This window comes from Microcaecilia unicolor, chromosome 2 (assembly GCF_901765095.1).
Source record: "Microcaecilia unicolor chromosome 2, aMicUni1.1, whole genome shotgun sequence".
Classification (NCBI taxonomy): domain Eukaryota; kingdom Metazoa; phylum Chordata; class Amphibia; order Gymnophiona; family Siphonopidae; genus Microcaecilia; species Microcaecilia unicolor.
In genome coordinates, this window is record NC_044032.1 from 614,809,117 (window position 1) to 614,836,888 (window position 27,772).

General features: G+C 45.6%; 1 protein-coding gene across 3 annotated transcripts in view; it reads left to right on the plus strand.

Annotated features, from left to right (window-relative positions):
• The window catches only part of GATB (glutamyl-tRNA amidotransferase subunit B), a 224,983-nt gene that overhangs the window by 110,269 nt on the left and 86,942 nt on the right, over nucleotides 1–27,772 (plus strand). For all 3 annotated transcript variants that reach the window (XM_030191645.1, XM_030191644.1, XM_030191643.1), the window contains exons 9-10: nucleotides 7,451–7,495; nucleotides 18,133–18,322. In XM_030191645.1, coding sequence (XP_030047505.1) covers nucleotides 7,451–7,495; nucleotides 18,133–18,322 — 235 coding nt within the window. The remainder of the gene's footprint in view (nucleotides 1–7,450; nucleotides 7,496–18,132; nucleotides 18,323–27,772) is intronic.

Genomic DNA, 27,772 nt, shown 5'->3' on the forward strand with positions numbered 1-27,772 from the left:
CAGAACACAAATAGAATCTTTATACACCTCCCAAAATACCCATTTCCATTCACTCTGCTCAACTCTCCTCCATGATCAGCCTCCCATTGACACTGGTAAGTCTTCCCCCTCAAAAACCTATATAATAAGGAAGTAGGATGCCGGAGCTTACCCAAGGTCATCCATAAATTTTCAAAATTCTATGTCTCATCCAGGTCAGACTTTCACCAGCCTTGCCCCATCATGTAATGTTTAACCTTTAATATTGTGTGCAATTCTGGTCACTGCATCTCAAAAAAGATATAATGATTTGGAAAAGGTACAGACAAGGGCGACAAAAATGATAAAAGGGATAGGATGACTTCCCTATGAGGAAAGACTGAAGTGGCTAGGGCTCTTCAGCTTGGAGAAAAGACGGCTGAGGGGGAGATATGATAGAGGTCTATAAAATAATGAGTGGAGTGGAATGGGTAGATGTGAATCACTTGTTTACTCTTTCCAAAAATACTAGGACTAGGGGGCACGCAATGAAGCTACAAAGTAGTAAAATTAAAACGAACTGGAGAAAATATTTCTTCACTCAATGTGTAATTAAACTCTGGAATTCGTTGCCAGAGAATGTAGTAAAAGCAGTTATCTTAGCAGGGATTAAAAATGGTTTGGCTAGCTTCATAAAAGAAAGTCCATAGACCATTATTAAATTGACTAGGGGAAAATCCACTGCTTATTTCTAGGATAAGCAGCATAAAATGTATTGTATTGTTCTGGGATCTTGCCAGGTGTTTGTAATCTTGATTGGCTACTGTTGGAAACAGGATGCTGGGCTTGATGGACCTTCAGTCTGTCCCAGTATGGCAGTACTTACGTACTTATGACTACCATTCCGAATTCAGCATCCTCAGAAGGTGCTCACAATGGATGCATCCAACCAGGGATGAGAAGTTCATGTAAATATGCTTCACACCCAGGGAACCTGCTCTGCTCAGGAAACCAATCTCCATATCAACCTCCTCGAGCTGAGGGCCATTTGGAATGCTCTAAAGGCTTTTAGAGGTCAGCTACAGAATCAAATCCTACTCGTTCAAACAGACCACCAGGTTGCTATGTTTTATGTAAACAAGTGGGGGGGGGGGGGGAGTACCGGATCCTACCCCTTGTGTCAGGAAGCAGTGGGAATGTGGCAGTGGGTCCTCTTTCGCAGAATGGTCCTCCGAGCCACATACCTACCAGGAAAGGACAACTGCCTGGCAGAGAGGCTGAGCAGCGTTTTGTAACCATACAAGTAGTCTTTCAACATGGGCGTAGCCACCAAGGTCTTCCGAGAGTGGGGCACCCCCTCGGTGGATCTTTTTTGCCACTCATCTCAACAACAGGCCCAGTTCTGTTCCAGGCTCAGTTCACACAGCAGACTAGTGTCGGATGCCTTTCTCCTATATTGGGTGAAGGACTTGTCATCTGGTGTGAGGATAAGGCCTTAGTTCCCCTCACCTGTCCTACAATAAAACTGCTTGAATACTTTCGACACCTCTCTGGCCAATACTGTGGTGTATATGTGCACGCTGCCATGCTCTGGAGAATGCTTTTGCCTTTGGAGCTAAGATTGTGATGGCTTTTTATTTACACTGGTGCTGTATTCATTTGACTATTAGGTGAGTCTTTTATGGTGGAGAATAGTACAAACCATTTAGTTTTTTGACAGTGAAGATCACAATATAGCCCCTGACACAACCTCTTTGGGTGAAACACTGCCTGTGTCGGTCATTGTATTCACTTGCAACTCTACAATACAAGTTTTTTTTTTATTTTTTATTTATTCATTTAAACAATATTTACAAGAAACATCTTGCTTAGGAAAGTGTCATATAACTAGGAACTGTTATAAAAGGAAAATACTCTCAAAAACAAGCATATAAATCTATACACTTTCAAATTTATAAGACACTCAAGTCCATAATGGGAGATCCAAGATTTCAGGTAATCTAAGGGGAGAATTATAATATAGGAAAAAAGTTACTGGGTAAATCCTTCTCTGCTAAGAAATTATACATTATTCTTTAAAGCTTCTCCATTTTAACTGAGGCTACTAATGCTGACAAATGTTCAGGTTCAGTAAATACATATTTCTTCCCCCCTGGCCTTACTATGCACTTGCAGGGGTACCTTAAAAAGAAGACACCCCCCAAGTGCAGAATTTCTGGCTTAAGGAGTAAGAATTGTTTCCTCCGTCGACGTGTCTCCTTGGAGACATCAGGAAATAACAATATTTTGAGACCCAAAAAAGGATTCTCTTTATTACGGAAAAAAAGGCGGAAGATCCAATTCTTATCAGGTAGTAGGGCGACAGTCGCTACCAAAGTAGCGGCTGTGACCAATTCAGAGTCAGAAGTCTCAAGCAAAAGAGAAACATCAATAGGTTTTTCAGTCTCTTGATTCAAGTTCCTTTCTGGGACATAATAAACTTGGGAAAAGGGTGGAAAGTCCTTTTCCTGAACATTCAAATTTTCACGGAAATAACGTTTCAACATATCAAGAGGAAGAACATTTGGAATCCTAGGAAAGTTAACGAATCTCAGGTTATGATTTTTAGTATAATTGTCAAAAGCCTCTGTTTTCCGCCTGAGATTAGTTACATCTTTTACCATCAAAATTTGTAACGTTTCCATCTTCATAACCCTTTGGTCAATTTTTTCCATTTTTTCATTTAAAACTTTAAACTCTTCCTCTTTTTTTTTCAGGTCACTTTCAATAGTCTTTACTCTTGGTAAAAACTCTTCAGTTTGCTTAAGAAAACATTGTCCCAGGTTGGACATTAAATCCCACAGAGTGTCTAAAGTCACATTCTTTGGCTTGGCCACTAACTCTTTAGGAAGTTCAAACCTTACTGAAGACTGTATATCTGCTGCACTTCGACCCTCAGTTTCTCTCTCCTCAATAAGTGGTGTTAATATGGGCAAACTTCCCTCCATTCCTTCCCCCGATGGTGAAGACGCTTCTCCCCGAGGTTCTTCCGGGTCCCCTACTCCTTCCGAGGGGAGACCCCGTCGGGTCAAAGAGGAAGGAACTGGCGCCAAGCGGTTGAGGAGGAGGAGTGCGTGCAGCGGGGCTTAAAGTTGTTTCCAGTCCGGGGGAAGCCAATATCTCCCGTTCGCCGGCGTTCCCAATCGGAGGCATTCCGCCTTCTTGTATAAGTTCCCGTGGCCTCATGAATCGATCCAAAGGACCAGGTAACGGAGATGAATGCGGGGAAGCTCTGCCCGCAATTTTCCCTCGACGTTTAGGCATCGTAGGAGTGAGGTCTAGGGCGTCCTAGCAGGGCGCAGCCATCTTGGATCTACAATACAAGTTTTTATGTATATTTACCACTGATCTACTCTTTCTGTTTCCACATTGGAGCCTGCAGATCATCTGCCTTGTTGTTTTTTGGGACCAACTCTGTAAGGGTTCATCTCAGTGCTATGAGTTCTTATATCACTGTATATAGAACATAAGCTCATCTCTGTCCAGCCTCTAGTTGTTCACTTCATGAGAGGTTTGTTACTAACAAAGCCCCCTGTCAGACCTCCAACTGTGTCATGGGATCTCAACGTTGTCCTCACCCAGCTGATGAAAACTTCTTTTGAACCACTTGATTCCTGTCATCTGAAGTATTTGACCTGGAAAGTTGTGTTTTTGACAGCAGTCACTTCGACTCACAGTTGGTGAGCTTCTAGGTCCTAGTAGCTAATTTACCTTACACTAAGTTTCATCACAATAGAGTAGTTCTCCACACACACTTTAGGTTCCTTCCTAAGGTAGTATCAGAGTTCCATCTTAACTAGTGAGTCATCCTGCCAACAATTTTTCCAAAACCACATGTCTAACCTGACGATAGTGTACTGCATACCTTAGATTGCAAGCAAGCCTTAGTCTTCTATCTGGAGCAGACTATTTACTACTACTACTATTTAGCATTTCTATAGTGCTACAAAGCGTACGCAGCGCTGTACAAACATAGAAGAAAGACAGTCCCTGCTCAAAGAGCTTACAATCTAATAGACAAAAAATAAAGCAAGCAAATCAATTAATGTGTAGAGGAAAGAGAGGAGGGTAGGTGGAGGCGAGTGGTTACAAGTCAAAAGCAATATTAAAGAGGTGGGCTTTCAATCTAGATTTAAAGATGGGCAAGGATGAGGCAAGACCCAAACCAGATGGGGGTAGCCATCGGCAAATGCACAGTTTCTAATTTGCTAGAAGATTGAATCTCCTTTACTTGTGCTCAGGCTGGGCTGACTCTAGAGGGTCATGTCAAGGCTCATAATGTCAGAGCCATAGCTATGTCGGCTTGAAATCAGCCTCCATAGGGGAGATTAGCAAAGCTTCACCGTGGTCATCTGTCCACACATTCACATCTCATTACTGCCTTGAGCAGGATACCCGATATGATAGCCGGTTCGGGTAGGCAGTCCTGAAGCATTTGTTTTGTGTCTAGTATCCAACTCCATCCCTCTAGGTCCAGGTTTGTTTAGTTCCAGGTTGCACCTTCACAGCTAGTATGTAATATTTTCAGGTTAATTGACTTTCAGGCCTTGACATTTCAAGTCCCTATTCTCCTAGCATTGTTATTTTTGGTGAGCCAGATAGGTAGGGGATTCCCAGCTTTGAGAATGCGAAGGCCTGCTTGTCCTCAGAGAAAGCAAAGTTACTCACCTGTAGCAGATGTTCTCCGAGGACAGCAAGTCAAGTAATCTCACATATCTCCCCCCCCCCCCCCCCCCCCCCCCACACACACACACACACTTCCCCTTGGATTTGTATTCTTTAGCTATCTCATAGGAATGAGGGACATAGTAGATGACGGCAGAAAAAGACCTGCACGGTCCATCTAGTCTGCCCACGATAAACTCATACGTGTATACCTTACCTTGATTCGTACCTGTCTTTTTCAGGGCACAGACCGTATAAGTCTGTCCAGCAGTATTTCCCGCCTCCCAACCACCAGTCCCGCCTCCCATCACCGGCTCTGGCACAGACCCCGTATAAGTCTGCCCTCCCCTATCCTAGCCTCTCAACCACCAACCCCTCTTTCCCCCGCCACCCAATTTCAGCTAAGCTTCTGTGGATCCATTCCTTCTGCACAGGATTCCTTTATGCCTATCCCACGCATGTTTGAATTCCGTTACCGTTTTCATCTCCACCACCTCCCGCGGGAGGGCATTCCAAGCGTTCACCACCCTCTCTGTGAAGAAATACTTCCTGACATCTTTCCTGAGTCTGCCCCCCTTCAATCTCATTTCATGTCCTCTCGTTCTACCGCCTTCCCATCTCCGGAAAAGATTCGTTTGCGGATTAATACCTTTCAAATATTTGAACGTCTGTATCATATCACCCTTGTTCCTCCTTTCCTCCAGAGTATACATGTTCAGGTCAGCAAGTCTCTCTTCATACGTCTTACTTGCACGTTAGGCGAGAATGCACCAGCGCATGCGCGGTGGGATGCTACTTGAAAGTTCTCAGTCTCGCTTGTCAACGTCTGCACTGAGTTCCATTAGATGACGCCGCCTAGCTGTGAGAATATTTGGCCTGCTGTCCTCGGAGAACACCTGCTTCTTTTTTCGTGCATTAATTTGAACATTATATTCCTTTAAGGCAATTTTCCAGGTGTTCTTATGCTCATCTGTTTATCTTTTGCGCATTGGTGGCTTTTTGCAGCTTTTTCTGTGCCAATATTGCTCTCTCCTCCAGTTTTCGTGGATTTTCTTGGTATGTCCTCTTGATTTAAATATAGGATTTGTTGCATAAAGGTAGCTGTATATTATCTCCTCTTTATCTGTAGGAGTCCTCTTAATTGTAGTTAGTCCTTTTTACCTTTTTCATTAACTTCTTCTGTTTATCTCCTGCTGCAGTGGGTCAATGAACACGTTCACCATGGCCTTTATCTGCATCGGTGGGGGGGGGGGTATTTTCATCTGCAGTGTCTGTATTATTGCACCCGCCATCTGTAAATATATTCAGAAACATAAGTTTAGATTAGTGGTTCAGTCCCTGATCCTGAGCAAACTAGATTATTGTAATATCATTTATCTGGGCATTTCTAAATATCTGTGGAAAGGACTGCAGTTCATATAGAATGTAGCAGTTTATTTAATCTTGTCTCTTAAAAAATATTATAGGATAGTCCCCCCCCACCCCCCCCCCCCCCCCCCCCCCCTTTTTTTTTTTTTTTTTTTACTGCAGTGGCTCCCCTTAAAAGCCAGAGTTCTCCTTACTGTCTGATATTTAAATCCTTTATGGCACAGTGCCGAAGTATATGCTTCAACTTATCTGTAGGCCAGCAGTCAACCGATATCACCTAACACGCAAGTCTATGATTTTATACTTTCCAAATCCTCGAGTTATTTCACCTGTGAAAGTGTTTTCCTCTTTATTTTCTTATCGAGCTGCTGGTGCTTAGTCTATTCTACCTAGTGAGATAAGATTCTTATCTATCTATCTATGCTATTTTTTAAAAAGCTATAAAAACTGTCCTGTTCTGAAAATATCTTCTACTAAGACAGCAGTAGGTTTGCTGTTAGTATGTTTTTTTTTATCTTGTATTAATCTTCTTGTTTCTAATACGCTTAGAACTATTGACAGGAATTAACGGAATATGAAAGGCATAACTGTATCTAACCCTAATGTGCAAAGCAACAGGCAGGCACTTGTCTATCTTGGATGATATGCAGCCAGTAGGTATTCATAAGAACACAAGAATAACCATACTAGGTCAGACCAATGGTCCATCTAGCCCAGTATCCTGCTTCCAACAGTGGCCAATCCAGGTCACTCCTTACTTCAGTTGTACTATTACCTTGTTGACATTCAGTATAGATTTATACAATGGGGTCACAACGTGAAGGTACTCAGCAAAACTCAAGGAAGAAAAATGTATTCTGTAGGTAGAAAACACTGAAATAAAATTGCTTTTTTAATGGCATCTTGGTCTTAATCTTGTATCCATTAAAGAAACCAATTTAGAAAAACATAGCTATAGATTTTGTAGGAGTGCAGCTTTCCATACTTAAAAGTGACTGGAGCCAATTGATTGTATGTGTGCTAGGTTTTCTTTGTAGTCCATCTTGCCACAAGGTTTAAAGTGGTTTGTCAGATGGACCAGGTAGTTTATTTTCAGGGGGTCTTTTACAAAGACGCGCTAGCATTTTTAGCGTGTGCTAAACGCTACAGTTGTCCATAGGAACATATGGGCGTCTCTAGCATTGAGTACATGCTAAAAATGCTAGCGCGCCTTTATAAAAGGACCCCTCAGTCATAAAACATATTCACATCAAAATGTGTATTGTTTGCCTTGAAAACGGTGCCATTTCTTTCACTCTAAAAGTGTGGGGCCATCAGTCTCAGAAGTAGGAGCAATGTACCACCTGATAACTGCAGTAGCAGAATTGAGGAAATGGTGAAAATGAGGGAGGTGTGTGATAAAATATGTTTATATGTTTAGGTGTACCACCCCGATGAGAGATAAAGAAGGAAAGCAGGATTACAGGTATGTAAATCTTTGCATACTTATAAATAGATAAGATGAAATTGAATAAGGTGATTGATGTAATATCATATGATCATAAGTTAAAATGCTTCACTGCATGTCAGTATCACTTGGGTACACATACACATTCGCTGGTGGAAACTTTTAATCTGCTAGGTGGTGTTTGACGCATCCCATCTGCAGAAACAGAAATAGAGATTTTTGCACTTGCTTCTAGAGAGTACATTAAGTATTGCCATACTAGATCAGACCAACGTTCCATCAAGCCGAGCATCCTGTTTTTAACAGTGGCCAATTCTGGTCACAGGTACTACTACTACTACTTAGCATTTCTAAAGCGCTACTAGGGTTACGCAGCGCTGTACAGTTTAACAAAGAAGGACAGTCCCTGCTCAAAGGAGCTTACAATCTAAAGGACGAAATGTCAAGCTGGGCAGTCTAGATTTCCTGAGTAGAGGTATAAAGGTTAGGTGCTGAAGGCGACATTGAAGAGGTGGGCTTTGAGCAAGGATTTGAAGATGGGCAGGGAGGGGGCTTGGCGTATGGGCTCAGGGAGTTTATTCCAAGCATAGGATGAGGCGAGGCAGAAAGGGCGGAGCCTGGAGTTGGCAGTGGTGGAGAAGGATGATGAGAGTAGGGATTTGTCCTGTGAGTGGAGGTTTCGTGTAGGAACGTAAGGGGAGATGAGGGAAGAGAGGTAATGAGGGGCTGCAGATCGAGTGCATTTGTAGGTCAGTCAGTAGGAGAAGCTTGAACTGTATGCGGTACCTGATCGGAAGCCAGTGTACCTGGCAGTGTACCAAAATGTAGCAGGATTCCATGCTGCTTATTCCCAAGGATAAGCTTATAATGTTTTACCCATAGGGATAAGCGGAGGAGTAGCCTAATGGTTAGTGCAGTGGCCTGAGAACCAGAGGAACTGGGTTTGATTCCCACTACAGCTCCTTGTGACTCTGAGCAAGTCACTTAACCCTTCATTGCCCCAGGTACAAAATAAGTACCTGTAGATAATATGTAAATCACTTTGATCAAATCCCATCCTGTTTCCCTTATCAGACAAATTTTTATGGAAACCAAGACGGAGGTGGCAATGCTGTACCACATTTTACAAACACAGAAAGTAGGTTGTTTCCTGAACTTCACTTACCACCAGACAGTGCAGTGTAACACAAAAGGTATGAAATCAGAGCCCTGTATCAACCTTAAGATAAGGCAGTACCTTACAGAGTCACTGGCAGGTTGTAACAACCATTCTGACTTAGACCAGTGACCTTAAACAGCAAATGTTAAATTAAAAATGAGAGGGAAAAGAGCCAATATGGTTTTCAAAGGAGGCTTAAGTTAATGTGTTTATGCTTTTTAATTTTGACAGAGGTAGGTAAGTGCTACAAAAATACAGAGGATCTCAGAAAAAAAAAAGACAGGGAGGCAGGGAAATGTGTGAAAACTTGAACTTAAATCCAGAAATACTAATAACACCTCTGAGCCTTTATCAAATTCCAGTAAAACCTTATTTATAAGGAATGTCAGTGCTGTTAATGTTCCAAACCCCATCTTAAATCCAGATTAGGATTCGTCATCTTACATACATGACCAGAAGTGTTATCAAGGAACACAGGAGAAGTCTACCTTGGCACTGTTTTCACATACATGTTGTATGTCTCTGTTCAGATAATAGTTTCCATAGAAGAATATGGACCTCCACAGAGTGAAATAATAACTATAAGAGAAAAAACACTCTGAAATGAATTGAAACAAGGTGCTCACTAGTCTGAAAAGTATAAATGTGAAGATCTCAGAGCCACCGGAGTATGTATGTCAACTGTTTAGCTGTAACCAGCTCCTTCTCCAACAACCATAATTGGTCTCAATGAAACAATGACTGTTGAGATTCACAATTTTATGTTGGACACTTTCACTGTTTCATGGAGACTGATGATCATTGTTAGATAATGAGTTGGTTACAGTTTAACATCTGTCATACATGCTCTGGTGACTCTGAGGTCTTTCCATTTACACTTTTGAGATTAGTGAACAATTTTTTTGCTTCATTTCAGAGTGAAATCAGCTTCCGCAAAAGCTAAGCATTATCTGACTTGTTTCATATATTTCTGCATCTAACTTTTAGTTTTGCTTTAAGATATTCTGCTACTTCTACCTTGCTTTTTCAACAAGCAATCAGGGCTCTAATTTTGTCTTTGCTCTCCTGTCCTTTAATCTGTTGATAAAACTATTTTAGATACTGAACTCTATAAAGTCTCTGGCTTCTCTGTTTTCTCTACTGATTTTTAATAAATAAGGGATTCGGGATTGCTTCCAGTACAGATGTGGTTTACAGGCCCTGGACTCTTAAAAAAAAAAAAAAACACTCCACGAACCCCAGGGTGGCTTTTCCTATATACTCTGCCTAATCCATAGCCTATTCCCTTCAGTTAAGTATCTGTCTCTCTAATTTTTCTTGTTGTTATATAACTGCTCTTTGTTCAATTAAATACTGATAATTATTTATTTACAACATTTATATCCCACAATATTCCCGCCCATGGGCAGGCTCAATGTGGCGTACAATAGTTAATAAACAAACCATAACACAATAGCACAAAGTACAGTGGACAGGGTCACAGGAGGGGGAAAGAGAAGTCTGATGAGGGAATGGAAGAGAGGGTGGGTGATTGGGTATCACAGAGTGAGCTGTGGGCTAAAAGGCTGCATCTCCTGCAGGACTCGTGGTAAACGCGCTGCCAAAAAGGAAGGTCTTGAGACGTTTCTTAAAGGTCAGGTGATCTGAAGTGATTTTGATCTCCCGAGGCAAGCCCGTTCCACAGTTGAGTTCTGAGATAAGGAAAAGAGGAGCCATAGATGGCCTTATATTTGAGGCTACGGGAAGCAGGGTAATGGAGAGTGAGGTACGAGCGGGCCGATCTTCGGGAGTTTCAGGGCGGTAGGTTAACAAGAGGGACCATGTAGGAAGGGGCATCTCCATAGATAATTTTGTGCACCAATGCACAGGTCTTGAACACGATGCGGTCCTTCACAGGAAGCCAGTGCAGCCGCTCACGCAATGGTCTCAAGCTTTCAAATCTGGATTTCCCATAGACGAGCCGGGCATCTGTATTCTGGGCCGTTTGCAATTTTTTTAGGAGCATACCTGCACAACCTCCGTAGATACCATTGCAGTAGTCAAGACGGCTAATCACCAGAGACTGGACCAGATTGCGGAAAACACCTCGAGGGAAGTAAGGCTTGATACGCTTAAGCCTCCAGAGAGAGTAGAACATTTGCTGGACTGTAGAGTTCACATGCTGCTCCAACGTCAGGGTTCGATCAACCAAGACACCCAGGATTTTTAGGGATAACGAGATAGGTAGGGTGAGCTCAGGAGTAATTAGCGCAGGAGGCCAGAGTTTGCAATAAGGAGAGGAGAGGACCAAGCAGTGCGTTTTCTCGGCATTGAGCTTGAATCGAAAAGAATTGGCCCAGTCAAGCATGGTGTTAAAGCCGTGATGAATCCGACTGGTAATTTCATTCAGGTTCTTCTCAAACGGGATGTAGATAGTGATGTCATCTGCGTAGATAAATGGGTTTAGCCCCAATTTGGAGAGAGCCATTGCCAGGGGGGATCAACATCACATTGAACAGGGTAGGTGATAGCGGGGAGCCTTGCGGCACTCCGCAGTCAGCTTTCCAGTGAGATGACCGAGTGGAGTTGGCTTGTACTTGGTAGGATCTGGATGTTAGAAAACCTCTAAGCCAGGCTAATACATTTCTGCTTGCACCGAAGTAATCGAGGAGCCGCAGAAGTATATCATGGTGAACCATATCAAAGGCGCTGGGCATGTCGAACTGCAAGAGTAAAATGCTCTTCCCCTCAACTATCTCTTGCTTGAAGTTAGATAGGAGAGTGACAAGCACGGTCTCAGTACTGTGGAGCGGTCGAAATCCCTATTGTGAGGCATGCAGAACATTAAATTTGTCCAGGTGAGCATTGAGTTGCTTATTCACCCGGCTCTCCATAAGTTTTACGAAAAGGGGAATGGAGGCAATTGGCCGGTAGTTGGACAAATCACTACTGAGTTTCTTAGTGTCTTTAGGCACCGGGGTCAGCAAGATGTTACCGTGGCTTGCTGGGAACTTGCCTTCACCGAGCATATGGTTTAGGTACAGGGTCAGGTCTTCAAGGAAACAGGCAGGGGCACTTTGAAGCAGATAGTTGGGGCATACATCCAGCCTGCAGTACTTCCGAACAAATCGGCGAAGCTCCCTCTTGACAGTATCAACTGAGAGGGTGGAAAAGCTGGAGAGTAAACGGTCCGCTGGTTGCTCATCAGGCCCCCGGTCCAAGCCTGCAATAAAGTCACCAATGTTGGAATTGTTTTGCACAAGGGCACTCTGCAGCTTCTTGAGTTTGTCCTGGAAAAATTTTGCTAAATCGGCAGCAGGCAGGGTACCACCTCCCGTAGAGGTAAGTACCGCAGTATCCATTAGCTTGTTTACAAAGAAGAAGAGTTTCTTGGCTTCTTTGAAATCCGGGCAAATTTTTTTCTTGAAGTAATTCTTTTTCGCCTGCCTGAGTGCGTGCTTGTACATTCTGTGAGACTGCCTCCACATAGATAAATGCTGAGTGTCCTGGTACTTTCGCCAGGCTCTTTCAAGCCTTCTAGTGTTTGCTTTGAGCGTTCTGAGGTGATCATTGAACCACGGGGCAGCTACTTTCCTCTTTATGCAACACTCCTTGAGCGGCGCAATGGCATCTAGGGTGGTTCTACAATGGTTATCCCAGTTGTGCAAAAAGCTGCCAGGATCGGCCGGGCCAGTCCGACTCATATATAGACTGCCAGAATGCCGCAGGGTCAACATACCCTCTCGTTGTATACGATGTTGGGGAATGCAGGCTAAGTGGCCCTTTTAGCTGCCACAGAATTGAGTAGATGAGCTTGAAGTGATCAGACCAAGGGACAGCTGTCCACAAAGCTTTGGCTATGCACAGATTGTAGTGGGTAGCCGACTTAAAAGAGAAGAGGTCTAAAGTGTGACCTCTGGAGTGGGTAGCCTGAGTATTCCAGTAGGTGAAGTCCCAAGAGCAGAGGAAGGCCAAACAGGCCAAACAGTCTCGCATGTGTGCAGAGGAGGAATCTTCAAGGTGCAGATTAATGTCTCCCAGGATTAGTACATTGGGGCAGGACAAACACGTTGTAGAGATGAAATCAGTAAAGATAGGTTGCACATCACACCAGTTGCCGGGAGGTCCGTAAAATAGGACACAAGTTAGATGACCAAATAAGGTTTTATTAGATATTCTCACTGAGGCGATTTCAAGTTGTGGCTTAATGGAGTCAGCAATGGGCTCTACGACGAAGGTGGAATGATAGACGAGAGCAATACCTCCACCTCTCCTACCTGGACGCAGCCAGTGGACAAGCTTGTAACCTGAGGGACATAAGTCAAGCAAGACAGGGTCTGTTTGGAGGCGGACCCAGGTTTCCGTGATAAAGACCAAGTCAAGGCTTTCTTGCATGATCTAATCGTTAAAATTTGAGGCTTTTTTGATTACGGATCTGGCATTTACGTAGCCCACCAAGACAGGGCAAGAGGCTGGCGGTGAGGACTGCGATTGGCAGATGCGAAGTAGTTGGCGTTCTTTGGTATGTGGTCTGAGAGGACGGTTTGGCAGTCTGCAGGAGGTGCGGGGGATGGGAATGGGGACAGGAGTACTTTCTGAAGGAGAGAGGGAAAAAGAGAAAGAAAACAAGGAGAGAAAAAGATAAGCAAGAAAGGATGCAAGCAAGGCCATTTTGGGAGCAGGGGAGAGGAGCAGGAACAGTCCAGATGCGGTAGCAACACAGCCACGAGGATGCCACAGTATACTTGCTGCAGCACAGGCTAAACAGGAGCCCAGGCACGCTCAGATTCAGTCCTTGGTGCAGAAAAGACTCCACAGGAGCGGAGAGTGCAGGCAAAACACGCCCACTGCAATAGCAGCCAGATTCCGGACGAGGTGGGCGAGCGCTAAGAAGGTCAAGCCCCCAAGTTGCGTCTGTTCCCACTTCTGCGGCGACTTCGCTCTCAGTCAGCTCCGTGGGGCAGGAGGCGCTGGGCAGGGAAACCAAAGCGGAGCCTTCAGCCAGCTGGAAGTTCACCGCGGCCAACAGGAGCAACCACCGACTCCAACCAGGAAAGCCCGAACCCCGATCTCATATTATTCAATTCAGTCAAATTGGAGACTTAAAGCTTGCGCCCTCTGTCTCCAGCTCTCATAGCTCGATGATCAAAAGCAAACGCGGGCACTAGAGGCCATTAGCACCAGACTAGCGCCCAAGTTTGCCTGCGCGGGATGATCAGAGGGGTCTGGCACTGTGCTCTGGTCGTATGGGCAGAATATTGCCTTAACCCTACACCAGCTTGGAGCTAGCATTAGGATTAAGACTCTCTTCCTCCTCTCCCCACTCCCGTCCATGCCAGGCAGCCTGGGCTGCCACTCTCAGTCCTGGGGGGTCCAGTGAATCCCTGGACCCCTCACCCCCAGCTTGTAACCCCCCTCCCCTGCCAAACACAAAGTGCCCCCCAAAAAAGCCTAAAATACCCTGGTGGTCTAGTGGTAGGGTCCCCCTCCCCTCATACCTCAGATTAGAGGAGGAAGGGAATAGTGTTCCCTCCCTCTGAGTGCCACCTCAAAATGGTGGCGCCCTGCCCTTTGCATCCTGGTATGCAATAAGTGGGGGTTTAACTTCCATATAAGGGGATCGCTGATCCCTTCCTCCTCCTCTATTCTGAGGTTACCTAACCTTTCGAACATATAGGTTGCCCCAATCTGTCTGACCTATCTGATTAACTGTACATTTGTCTCTTTAGATTGTAAGCTCTTCAAGCAGGGACTGTCCTTCCATGTTAAATTGTGCAGCACTGCGTAACCCTAGTAGCGCTTTAGAAATGTTAAGTAGTAGTAGTAGTAGGTTAGGGGAGGTGGTTGGGTTCAAGGAGGAGGGGAAAGAGGGAGGCTGGACTCCACCGCTAGACCACCAGGGCTTTTTGGGGGGTGCTTTGTGTTCGGAGGGGGGGTCTGGTGGACTGCCAAGCCTTGTGTTTGGGTGGGGGGATTACATGCTGAGGGTGAGGGGTCTGGAAGTCCACTGGACCTCCAGCCCCCCTGTGTTTGGGGGCTTGAGGTTTGACGAATCTGGGCTTTTTATTTTTGACAGACAGGACCTATCAAACAAGTGTTGGAGGACTGTGTCTTAGCGCATGCCCAGGCACAATCCTCTCGTTCTTTCTCACAATGATCAATGCTAATAACGCTCCTAAATTTGCATATTATTAGCATTGATCATGGGAAAGTTAATTCCCCGCACTGTTCCAGCGCTGTTTTGGAACAGTACAGGGAACTGATCATCGGGTCATCAGTTTTGAAAAATAGATTTCTCCCAGCTATAGATAGACATGAAGGAAAAATGGAATTGCTCAACAGTTACTTCTGTTCAATATTTACAGAAAACAGAAACCTGCCGAAGCTCCGCAGATAATTGGCAAAGATATATATGGTGATGGCATAGATGTTGATTAGGGTATCCCTTTGGGGGGGGGGGGGGGGGGTTAGACATAGGGAGATCCTGGATTCTCTACAAGGAAAACTGTTCCGGTAGTTGGTAATGGAATGCATGAGGGATTGGGCCATACTGGACTTTATGCTATGTTATAATGGATGATCATCTGGCATCCAGTGATCACCGGATGGTGTAGTTCGCTATTAAGACAGGTATGGAGAGGGTTCATTCAAAAGTAAAGGTTAGATTAAAAAAAAACTAACTCAGTTTAAACTCCGCTAAGCTAACCGCCTTTACCACATTCTCTGGCAACGAATTCCAGCGTTTAATTACACATAGCCAGGACTTATTTTTATTTTTGGTGAGAGTTGAGGTTAACTTGGGTGGACACTAGGCAGTGTGAATGTTGACAGTGTCTCCAGTTCTCCTGATGGGGGCATAACTCCAAAATGAGGGGGGGGCACTACTCTCCTAGGGCCACCCATGAGAATGAGAGGTGAAACAAAACGCTGTAATGAGAAAATGCTGACAAGGTGAACAACTGTTTTTGATTGGCATTTACCAAGGAAGGGATTGAAGAAGGATCTCTGATAGGAGATGTATATATGGTTGACCAATAGACAGCACTCCATTTACAAAAGGGAGGGTTCATATGGAACTGACAAAAATGAAAATGGCCAAGACAGTAGGACTGGTTAGAATACATCAAATAAAAAATGGATGGTAGCTGGTTTCCTGGCTCATTCTTTTAGCTGCAGAATTGGGGTTATGAGTTTGAATTATGTAGTGCTATATGTCTAGTGGTCATGCTGAAAAGGTAGCACATCAAGCCCGGGGAGATACATAAAATGGCTGCTGCGGCACTGTGTGCTTGCCTTGGGCCACCTGAGAATGCTCTCTGGGGCCCATACAACATCAGCAATTAGAGGGCTTAGGGTGGGGGACGGGGGAGCTGGTTTTCTTGTCTCCCCCCCCCCCCCCCAAAAAAAAAACCCAAAAAGGCATTCTGCTGCCTGCTCTGAAAAGGGAGGTAACATGTTAGAGACCACTGAGGGACAAACCAAGAGAGAAAATCATTGATCTTTATGTAACCATGTAAGTATATCTGACCTTGCATATTTCAGTTTTGAAGTTGTAGTGAATGTGAGCTACCGATGCTGAGGCCAATGCAGAAAGTCAAATAGAAGAGCTTCTACTACAAATTAAAACTGCACCATGCAGATAGTTAATGACATACAAATTTTATGTGAGCTAACTTATTTATTTGGATTTAGCTCACACCGTTTTCATTATTTATTTATTTATTACGTTTGTACCCCACATTTTCCCACCTATTTGCAGGCTCAATGTGGCTTACATAGTACCGAGAAGGCGTTCGCCATTTCGGTTGATAACAATTACAGGTTATATTGTGGTCGAATGAGATCGGTGTGTATCAGGCACCATGATGGTCGGAGGGAATGACGACTGTATGTTGTCCAGCACGATCTTTGGTTATGTGGTGTTGCTGGGTGTGGGGAGTTACGGTGGGCCAGTGGGGTAAGCTTTTTTGAAGAGGTTGGTTTTTAGTGATTGCCTGAAGTTTAGATGGTTGTGGATTGTTTTCGCAGATTTTGGGAGTCCATTCCATAGTTGTGCGCTTATGTAGAAGAAGCAGGATGCGTAAGTGGTTTTGTATTTAAGACCTTTGCAATTCGGGTAATGTAGATTTAGGTATGATCGTGATGATCCAATTCTGTTTCTGGTTGGTAGGTCTATGAGGTAGATAATTTTGTGGACCAAAGTGCAGATTTTGAAGATGATCCGTTCTTTGATTGGGAGCCAATGCAGCTTTTCTCAGAGGAGATTTGCACTTTAGAATCGTGTTTTACCAAATACCAGTCTGGCTGCTGTGTTTTGGGTGGTTTGGAGTTTTGCATCCCGCATAAATTCCATTGCAGTAATCTGCATTAGTAGCTCAAGGTGAATTACATTCAGGTACACTGGGCATTTCTCTGTCCCTGGAGGGTTCACAGTCTAATTTTGTACTTGAGGCAATGGAAGGTTAAGAGACTTGCCCAAGATCACAAGGGGCAGCAGTGGGATTTGATGTTAAGACTGGTGCTCTAAACACTAGGCTACTCCTCCAATCCACTTGGATAGGATAGTAATGGGGGAAAGTCTTCCAGATGAATGCATTCCAAGGTTCAGCAGTAAGCACTGCCTCTTATATGCACATGTCCAAAGAAAATGAAAGCACACATTTGCGGTGGTCGATCTGTGCATAAAATTAACCCCTCCTGGATGTGTGCTTTCATGTGTGTACATTGATTTCTCCTGAGAACAATAGTATGGGCTCACTGTGTTTTGAAAAGCCCATATTGCTGTTCTCAGGGGAGGTCAGTGGAAGGGCATAGTGAGTTTTTTTACCGTCTCCGCTAGGCTAAGGACATCACTTTGCAACACCTCTCACGCTGGCTAGTTTGAGGTTGCTGTCAGACCTAAGCCTTTGTGGGAAAGAGTAATGTGCTTATTAAATAGGCAATTAGGCCTTAACTCTATACACTTTCACATTTGCATCTTGTTTAAATTTTCATACATTGGGCATCTGTGTAAAGTTTCTTATTGAACGGTTTTCTCTAATACACAAGATTCTCCAAACTTGGCTACCAGAACATCTGTCTCTTTGCACAGCAGGGTTGTAAACAGAGCCAAATTTATAAATGACACTTTTACTGACAGTTTTCTGTCATTAACATAGACTCCGCTTGGCATTTAGAGGACAATGGTCAGATAATCAGAGGCAGAAAGTAACGGCCGTGCAGAACGTGGGGGGATCATTGAAAGGACAGAAGCACAGTACAAGTGGGTGCAGCTCAGCAATAAACTGTTCAACCGAAATAAATTGAACCTGTCAGTGTCTGGACATGTACAATGGCTGAAAGCATAAATTTGCTGCAGTGGCACCAGGCTTGTTTTAAAGCCTTTTTCCAACTTGAAAGCAAAGATTATCATATTGTGTCAGATTTAAGGGGAGAAGATAAAAAAATTAAAAAAAACAAAACAAAAGCATTATAAGAAAAACGTATACGTAATGTGAAGTATTTTCATTCTTGGCAGGTTCATGCCAGAGCCAAATCTTCCACCTTTGATTCTCTTTGATGCTAAGTCCTTACCAGCCAATATGAATCCTCAGCAAGTGGTGAACATTGATTTAATCCAGGAGAGGCTACCAGAGCTCCCCAGAGTCACCAGGAAGCGGCTGGTGGAACAGTACAGAATTCTGCCTGAACACAGCTTCACTCTTCTGGTACGTCATGAGGTAGACAAAAATATTTAGGGCAAGGGAAAACAACTGAATGCAGCACAACGCAGTTACTTAGAGTTTTTTTGTATCACTTATCATGTCTTACAAGTAGGGCTTCCTAATTTTTAGGGCTACATTTTGATTAAAATTTGAATTACAATAATTGTGCAAAAGTATGTTATTTATATATTTATTTATTTATTTGTCCTATTGCAGCTCCTTGTGATTCTAAGCAAGTCAGTTGTCACTCTGGGCAATGGAGGGTTAAGTGACTTGCTCAGAGTCACAAAAAGCTGCAGTGGGGAAAAAATAACATATCTTTAATTGTGCAATTAATTGCAATTACAAATTTTAATCAACATGCAGCCCTAAAAAAAAAAAGAATAAAAAGTAATGAAAAGATAAATATAAAATACAGACTGAAAAATCTAAAACAGCATGCAGAATAGCAATAAACAGCCTTACAGTTTTCACAGCCTGCTTCGGGAAAGCAAGCCTAGTAATTCTGGGCTCTGTTTACTAAGCTGAGCTATAGGTGCCCTAGCGTTTTTAGCAGTCTAACGCTAGAGACACCCATACAAATATATGGGTGTTTCAAGCATTAGCACGTGCTAAAAACACTAGCGTGCCTTAGTAAACAGGGCCCTATATGTTTTAACTGATAAACACCAGAAAAGTACCATTCCCCAGAAAAGCACCTCTTATACCCTCAACCAGTGGTGTGCTGGAGCCGGCTCACAAGAGCCGCTTGTTAAATTTTGACAGCTCTTGCGAGCCGGTTGTTGTAGGGGGCGAGCCGGCTCCACTGCACGAGGTAAGCATGGCAGGAGGGCGCCATGCTTACCTCCCCTCCCGCTTCCATCCATGTGTAGCGATGTCCTTCGCCCCCCCATCCTCCCCTGCCGCTCCCATCCGTCCGTTTCAATTACCTGCCTCGAAGCGCCGCCTTATTTAAAGCCCTGCTGCCCGTCTCCAGCTGCCTTCCTTGATTGCTTCTCAGGAGTTGGTTCGCGCCCTTAGTCCCGCCTTCTGACGTCATTTCCTTTTCCCATGGCGGGAGTCGGACTAAGGGCGCGAAGAATCCAACTCCTGAGAAGCAATCAGGGAAGGCAGCTGGAGACGGGCAGCAGGGCTTTAAATAAGGCGGCGCTTCGAGGCAGGTATTTGAAACTAACGGATGGGAGCGGCAGGGGAGGATGGGGGGGCGAAGGACATCGCTACACATGGATGGGAGCGGGAGGGCAGGGGAGGGAGGAGAACTGCTGGGCATGGATGGGCAGAGGGGGGCAGGGGAGAGAACTGCTGGGCATGGATGGGCAGAGGAGAGAATTGCTGGGCATGGGTGGGCAGAGGGGGGCAGGGGAGAGAATTGCTGGGCATGGATGGGCAGAAGGAGGCAGGGGAGAGAACTGCTGGGCATGGATGGGCAGAGGGAGGCAGGGGAGAGAATTGCTGGGCATGGATGAGCAGAGGGGGGCAGGGGAGAGAACTGCTGGGCATGGATGGGCAGAGGAGAGTGGATGGACAGGGGAGAGAACTGCTGGGCATGGATGGGCAGAGGGAGGCAGGGGAGAGAATTGCTGGGCATGGATGGGCAGAGGGAGGCAGGGGAGAGAATTGCTGGGCATGGATGGGCAGAGGAGAGAATTGCTGGGCATGGATGGGCAGAGGGAGGCAGGGGAGAGAATTGCTGGGCATGGATGAGCAGAGGGGGGCAGGGGAGAGAATTGCTGGGCATGGATGGGCAGAGGGGAGCAGGGTGAGAGAATTGCTGGGCATGGATGGGCAGAGGGGGGCAGGGGAGAGAACTGCTGGGCATGGATGGGCAGAGGGGGGCAGGGGAGAGAATTGCTGGGCATGAATGGGCAGAGGGAGGCAGGATAGAGAACTGCTGGGCATGGATGGGCAGAGGAGAGAATTGCTGGGCATGGATGGGCAGAAGGGGGCAGGGGAGAGAATTGCTGGGCATGGATGGGCAGAGGGAGGCAGGGGAGAGAACTGCTGGGCATGGATGGGCAGAGGGAGGCAGGGGAGAGAATTGCTGGGCATGGATGGGCAGGGGAGAGAATTGCTGGGCAGAGGGGGCAGGGGAGATAATTGCTGGGCATGGATGGGCAGAAAGAGGCAGGGGAGAGAATTGCTGGGCATGGATGGGCAGAGGGGGGCAGGGGAGAGAACTGCTGGGCATGGATGGGCAGAGGAGAGAATTGCTGGGCATGGATGGGCAGAGGGGGCAGGGGAGAGAACTGCTGGGCATGGATGGGCAGAGGAGAGAATTGCTGGGCATGGATGGCAGGGGAGAGAATTGCTGGGCATGGATGGGCAGAGGGAGGCAGGGGAGAGAACTGCTGGGCATGGATGGGCAGAGGGGGGCAGGGGAGAGAGCTGGGCATGGATGGGCAGAGGGGGGCAGGGGAGAGAATTGCTGGGCATGGATGGGCAGAGGAGAGAATTGCTGTGCTTGGATTGGCAGAGGGGGGCAGGGGAGAGAATTGCTGGGCATGGATGGCAGAGGGAAGCAGGGGAGAGAATTGCTGGGCATGGATGGGCAGAGGAGAGAATTGCTGGGCATGGATGGGCAGAGGGGGCAGGGGAGAGAAGAGAATTGCTGGGTATGGATGGATAGAGAGGGGCAGGGTAGAGAGGAGAGTTTCAGGACATGGATGGCGGGGAGAGCAAGAGAAATTCTGGACATGGATGGAGGGGAGGGAAGGGAGAGAGAAGAAATGCTGGACATGGAGGGAAGATAGAGGAAGGAGATTAGATGAGGGAAAAGGAAGTGAGGAGAGAAACTGCACATGGATGGAGAAAATAGGCAGAAGCTGGATCCACTGTACAGTCAAGTATGCGGAGGACCAGAAATGAAGAAGAAAGGAGGAAAGAAAAGAAATAAATGGAAAGGAAACCCTGGAAACGGAGTCAAGGGAACAGATAGAGAGCAGCAGAATAAGATACTGGACCTGCATGATCAGAGAAACAAATTCACCAGACAACAAAGGTAGAAAAAAAATAATTTTATTTTCATTATAGTGTTTGGAATATGTCCACTTTGAGAATCAGGTGCTGAACGTTAAAAGTTTATGTTTATTTACTTATTTATGGCATTTTACCCCATATTAAACATGAATTAGATTGGAACCTGGGATCATTTAATTTTTTTTTCCTGGAGAGAGTAATGTGTTAGCCGCCCCCCCCCCCCCCCTCCCCCGGGTATAGCCAGCTCTGCAAATTTTTTTTTTTTGGGGGGGAGGGGTGCAGTGGTGGAAGGGGGGGCGCCGAGGTGGACCAGGGAGAGAGCCTGTTGTTAAAAATTTACCAGCACACCACTGCTCATCTGACTTCACTTGTATCTTCCACTCAGTTCTTGTGCTTTTTCGCTCTGACAATTCCTAAGTGACACAAATGTACATACCTGATTTCTTCAGAAAAAGTCCCAGCAATAGTACCTTTGGTGCAACCAATATTTTACACCAACAAAGAGCCGATAATTTGCTGAAAAATAAACCCCTAAATTTACAGTTTATAAAATCTAGGGGTCAATATTCAGCTGGTGGCAGTGAGAATTTTTATAAACATTAACCGTTGCTGGTAAAGTTAGACTCTGACACATTACCCCTGTACTTACTTATTTGCACTAGCTTCCGATATGAATACAGGGTGGAATATAAAATATTGCTATTAGTATTTAAAATGATATCTAACAAAATCTCTCCTGTGATTGCAGCTAGTTTTACATCTATATCAACCATCTCGGTCTTTGAGATTGGCTTTGTCCAGTGTGCTTGGTGTTCCACCTTTTAGAAAGTTTATCTTGAGAAACACAAAAACTCAGTTTTTTATATATTGCAGGACCAAGACTATGGAACTCTCTACCTAAAGAGATTTGAGCTTTAACAAGCTTGAATGACTTTAAAAAAGCATAGAAAACTTCTATTTCAATGAGCATTTAAGATTTCTACCTATTTTTAGTTATGTTTTATGTTTGTGATTTTATGGCATGTGGAATTATGGTTATAAGTGTATTTATTTATTTTTGTTACATTTGTACCCCGCACTTTCCCACTCATGGCAGGCTCAAAGTGGCTTACATGGAGCAATGGAGGGTTAAGTGACTTGCCCAGAGTCACAAGGAGCTGCCTGTGCCGGGAATCGAACTCACTTCCTCAGTTCCCCAGGACCAAAGTCCACCACCCTAACCACTAGGCCACTCCTCCACTCAGAATGGTAGATGTGCAGACTAGAAATCTTTTAAATAAATATTTATGCAGCCCTACTTGTCCGGTTAGGTATGCGGGCAATGGCACTGAATATCACCCTTGGCCTGCATAACTTCCAGGACTGCCCCTACTCCTCCCCTGAACTGCCTCTCAACTGGCTGATTACACTTTGGCTGCTTGGAGTCAATATTCAGTGGCACTGCCTGGATAAGTGCTGCTGAATATCAACAGATGGCCAGCTCAGCGGGGTTTAACTAGGCAGGAACCTCTCCCACCCGGTTAAACCCTTCTGAATATTGACCCCCCTAAGGAATAAAAGGCCTTATTATATGGTTTTGGATTAGTAATACCCCACTGAATTACTCAACCAACCTGTTGGTGACCAGCAGATATGTTATTTCAATGAGCCTAGGGAGGCCAGATCCTTTGGTGGCTATGGAGATTATTGCAGGACTTACTAATAAGATGTAGAAGGGATTCTGTGTGTTGGATTAAGAATTGATCTTCTAAAAATCAAAGCTGAACGGCCTACCCGTGTGGGTGGTGAAGACCAACATTTTTAACAGATTATGGGCACACTTGGGACAGATATGGAAGGCCATGCTAGATGAATGACCACCTGGAAGTGAGCTGGTGTTGGGTTGCATCTGGAAATTTATGTACTTCACTACCCAAACTGGATGAATGGGCAGGCGGCATGGACCAATTTGTCTTTTTATCAGCTATTACTTACTATGTTGCTATTGAGAAGATCATTTTAGCAGGGTTCTGTGGCATCATATTTAAATAGTGGCATTTGCCCATGTGTAAATGCTGATTTTGCAATGCCATTGTTTACACATCTTAAGCCATGGGACACATAGGTTTAAAGGGAGTGTGTTCTTGGTATGATTTGGGTGTACAAGAAAATATGAGACTACATGAATATTTCCCCTTTGGCATTTACACTTGCTCTGAAGCACGTTTACATGTCAGCTACTGGCTCATTCTTGGACCTGGTGTTTAGGGGGTGGGCAGTTGAGAAACGGCTCCTGGCCAGTTAAATTGCCTGTTTGGGGCTAACCACTCATTTTCAGTGGCACTTAACCGGTTAGTCAGGGCCGTGCCAACACGGTAAGTGGGGTAAGCATGGCAGGGGGGCGCCACCGCACCATGCTCACCTCGTTCACCCTCCCGCTCCCATTGTTCAACTGCCCACCCTCTTCTCTCCCCCCAACATCCCTTTTCTTTTTTTTCTTTTTAAATTTACCTCTGTGGCGGTCCAGCAGCGCAGCGTCAGTAAAGGAGGCGGCGCTCCCGACGTCTCTAGCCTTCCCATCGCTGTGTTCCACCTTCTTCTGACGTCATTTCCTTGACGTCAGAAGAAGGCGGAACACAGCGAAGTGAAGGCTAGAGACGTCGGGAGCGCCGCCTCCTTCACTGACGCTGCGCTGCTGGACCGCCACGGAGGTAAATTTAAAAAGAAAAAAAAGAAAAGGGATGTTGGGGGGAGCGAAGAGGGCGGGCAGTTGAACAATGGGAGGGCAGGGGAGAGAGGAGCATGGATGCGAAGGGGGGGGAGAAGAGGGCGGGCCAGGCCAACTGGGACATGGGAGCAGGAGGGCAGGGGAGAGACGAGCATGGATGCGAAGGGGGAGGGGAGAAGAGGGCGGGCCAGGCAAACTGGGACATGGGAGCGGGAGGACAGGGGAGAGAGGAGCATGGATGCGAGGGGGGGTCATAGAAGGGAGAGAGGGAAATTGCTGGATAGGGATTAATGGAGGGTGACAGAGGAGCATGGATGGGAGGGGCAGGGCTCAGGGAGAGAGGGGAATTGCTGGATAGGGAATTAGGGATGAATGGAGGGGACAGAGGAGCATGGATGGGAGGGCAGGGCTCAGGGAGAGAGGGGAATTGCTGAATAGGGATGAATGGAGGGGACAGGAGCATGGATGGGAGGGCAGGGCTCAGGGAGAGAGGGGAATTGCTGGATAGGGATTAATGGAGGGGGCAGGGGACAGAGGAGCATGGATGGGAGAGCAGGGCTCAGGGAGAGAGGAGAAATTGCTGGACATAGAGGGGAGGGAAGAAAGATGAAGGAGATGAAATGAGGGAAAAGGAAGAGAGGAGAAAAACTGCACATGGATGAAGAAAATAGGCAGAAGCTGAGGACCAGAAATGAAGAAGAAAGGAGGAAAGGAAAGAAATAAATGGAAAGGAAGCCCTGGAAATGGAGTTAAGAGGACAGATAGCAGCAGAATCAGATACTGGGCCAGCATGATCAGAAAAAGAAAGTCACCAGACAACAAAGGTAGAAAAAAATCATTTTATTTTCATTTTAGTGTTTGGAATATGTCCACTTTGAGAATTTACATCTGCTATCTTATTTTGCAATGTATAGCAATTTGTTTCTAAGAATATTGCTGACAATTCCTGTCAGTGTGGCAAGTGGTGAGCGATCATTTTCACGGGGGGGGGGGGGGGGGGAGGGGCGCCGCTGCTGCCGCCGCCGCCAACTGATAGTCTGCAGGGGGGCGCCAGAGACCCTAGGCACGGCCCTGCGGTTAGTGCTGCTGAAAATGCCCTGTTAGCACATAACTAAAAACTGGCTAGTTTGGGGACGTTCCGGAGGTGGAGTCAGCACTTGGCCAGTTAAGTGTTCACTGATTTTCTACTTTTTACAGAAGTTCCCATTCAGCTAACATTTCTTTGAGGTGTTCCCCCATCTTGACAAAACACGTTTTCTTGAAGTCTAAGACCCTCACTTTTGAATGCATAGCCTAATATTGAATCACTAGGTATACACAAAAAGTAGCACATATGAGTTTGTCTTGTTGGGCAGACTGGATGGACCGTGCAGTTCTTTTTCTGCCATCATCTACTATGTTATGTTACTTCATCTGATGATTACTGGATGCCAGATGGTCACCACTATAACGTCAAAAATACTCTTTCTATATGTAAGCACCAGGTTCAGTCTGCCTGCCTCCTTCCACTACCCCCAAATGCATGTGGATTCCATTACCAGTTGCTGGAACAGTTCTCCCTGTAGAGAATCCATGATCTCCCTATTTCTAGATAGGGACCCCAGCAACATTCAGCATATTGAAATCACCTATCCATAGTACTTCCCCTTGGAGTAGAGGTGTAGCCTAGTGGTTAGTACAGTGGAATTTGAGCCTGGGGAACTGGGTTCAATTCCCACTGCAGCTCCTTGTGACTCTAGACAAGTCACTTAACCCTCCATTGCCCCAGGTACAAATAAGTACTTGTATGTACTATGTATACCGCTTTCAATGTAGTTGCAAAAACCACAGAAAGGCAGTATATCCAGGGAACAGCTCCTACGTGGATAACTCCTGCTTACAAGGTCCATTGCCCTTATATGGTGTGAAGCCCTGCCCAGCATATCCCAGGATGCACTGGGCTGGGCACCACCATTTTCGAGGCTGCGCCGATGGAAGAGGAGGAAGGCTACCTCCCTCTTCCAACGAAGGTAGGGGGGTGGAGAAGGGCTGCTAGACCACCAGGTTGGTGGGGGGGGGGGATTGACTTATGGCCCATTGGGCCACCAGGGCTCCATGGTAGGGGGGGGTGAATCTGTCGCTGGGGGGGGGGGGGGAGGGGAGGGCTGCTGCATTGAGGGGAATGGGAGGGCCTGCTAGCACGCAAATGCATGCTGGACAGGGCTCACCATTCTTTCCTAATGGTCTGCAAACCCTAACGCCAGCTCCAAGCAGGCCTAGGTTTTGCTGCGGCCAGCACACCAATTTTTGGCGCACTGCTCACTGATCATTGGGGAGGAATACATTTAGCATTATTTATTTGCATTTGTATCCCACATTCCCCCACCTATTTGGAGGCTCAATGTGGCTTACATAGATTTGTTAACATTGTTATTTCAGGATATCAGATACAGTTAGTAATGTGTAGCGATCAAGGAAGGGAAGAGAGACGAAGGAAGAGAGTGATTGGGGTAGTTATAGAAGGTGGGCGTTCATAATTGAGTGGGTTGGTGAGGTGACTTAGTGAGGTAGTAGGCTCTCATTGTAGGCCTTATTGAAGAAGAATGTTTTCAGAGATTTTCGAAAGATAGTTGTTTCGTTGATTGCTTTCAAGTCTGTAGTATTTGCATGCTACTTGTGCTAAGAGCCCTGTTTTGCATGCATTTGCATGCTAGTTCCATTCAGAGCCCGCGAGCACATTGTTTCACGTACTCGGGGGTTCTGATCATGGGGTGGTAGCAAACACAGGTGCTAGTATGACGCTAACAGCCTTTAGTGTCCACGTTTGCGTCTGATCATCGGCCCGTCTGTGAACTCAGCTGGCAATGGCCACTATTTAAAAAACAAAAACACATTGACCAACGCTAGCTGAATGAAATCTCTGTCCACTTCTGTCTGTGAAGAGGGTCAGTCTGTTGCACCCATGAAATCTCTGTTCACTTCTGCCTGTGAAGAGGGTCAGTCTATTGCACCCAGATGAACAATTCCCTCTTTTCAAATTAGTATTTTGTAATTTACACATGGTCTGTCTAATATCTAGTGATGGGCATTTAGACTAGTTATAGGACTGGCTTAAGTGATTGTGCCTTAAATGTAAGTGCATTTTCTGCCACTTGGGCTAGCTGCCTACTTTTCTTTACGCAATAGGCTTGAAGTAAGGCGCCTGCTTAACCTCTTATCCTAGATGCCCTCTTATAGAATTACCCTCATAATGTTTTATTTAGCTGAGGACTTTTTCTTACCTGGTAGCTTGTTTCAGCCATCTCCAATGATCCTAGTTTAAATCCCTCATCTGGAGGTTAGCCAATCTGCTGCAGAAGTCCCTTCATCTCTTATCCAGGTAGACACCATCTCTTCTCATCAGCCCTTGGAAAATCAACCTATGTCCAGGAAGCAGAATTCTCTCGGTGACACCATCCAGGCAGCAATATATTCATCTCCAGGATACAGGGCTCTCCATTCTGGCCTTTACCCTTAACAGGGAGGATCAACAAAAACAGCACCTGAACATCTCTCTGCTTCACCCATTCTTCCCGAGTCAGAAAGTCATTTCTTGATTCGTGCGGAGACTCTCAGCAAACTATCCATAACATCTTGAATCTTGGTACCAGGCAGACAGCACACCTCTTGGAACTTATGTCTGGTCAGCGGATGGATGACTTTATATCCCTTAGGATGTAGTCATCACCTACCACTATCCTTTGCTTCCTAGTGGTCACTGATCCAGCAACTTTAGGGGTTTTGAGCTCCAG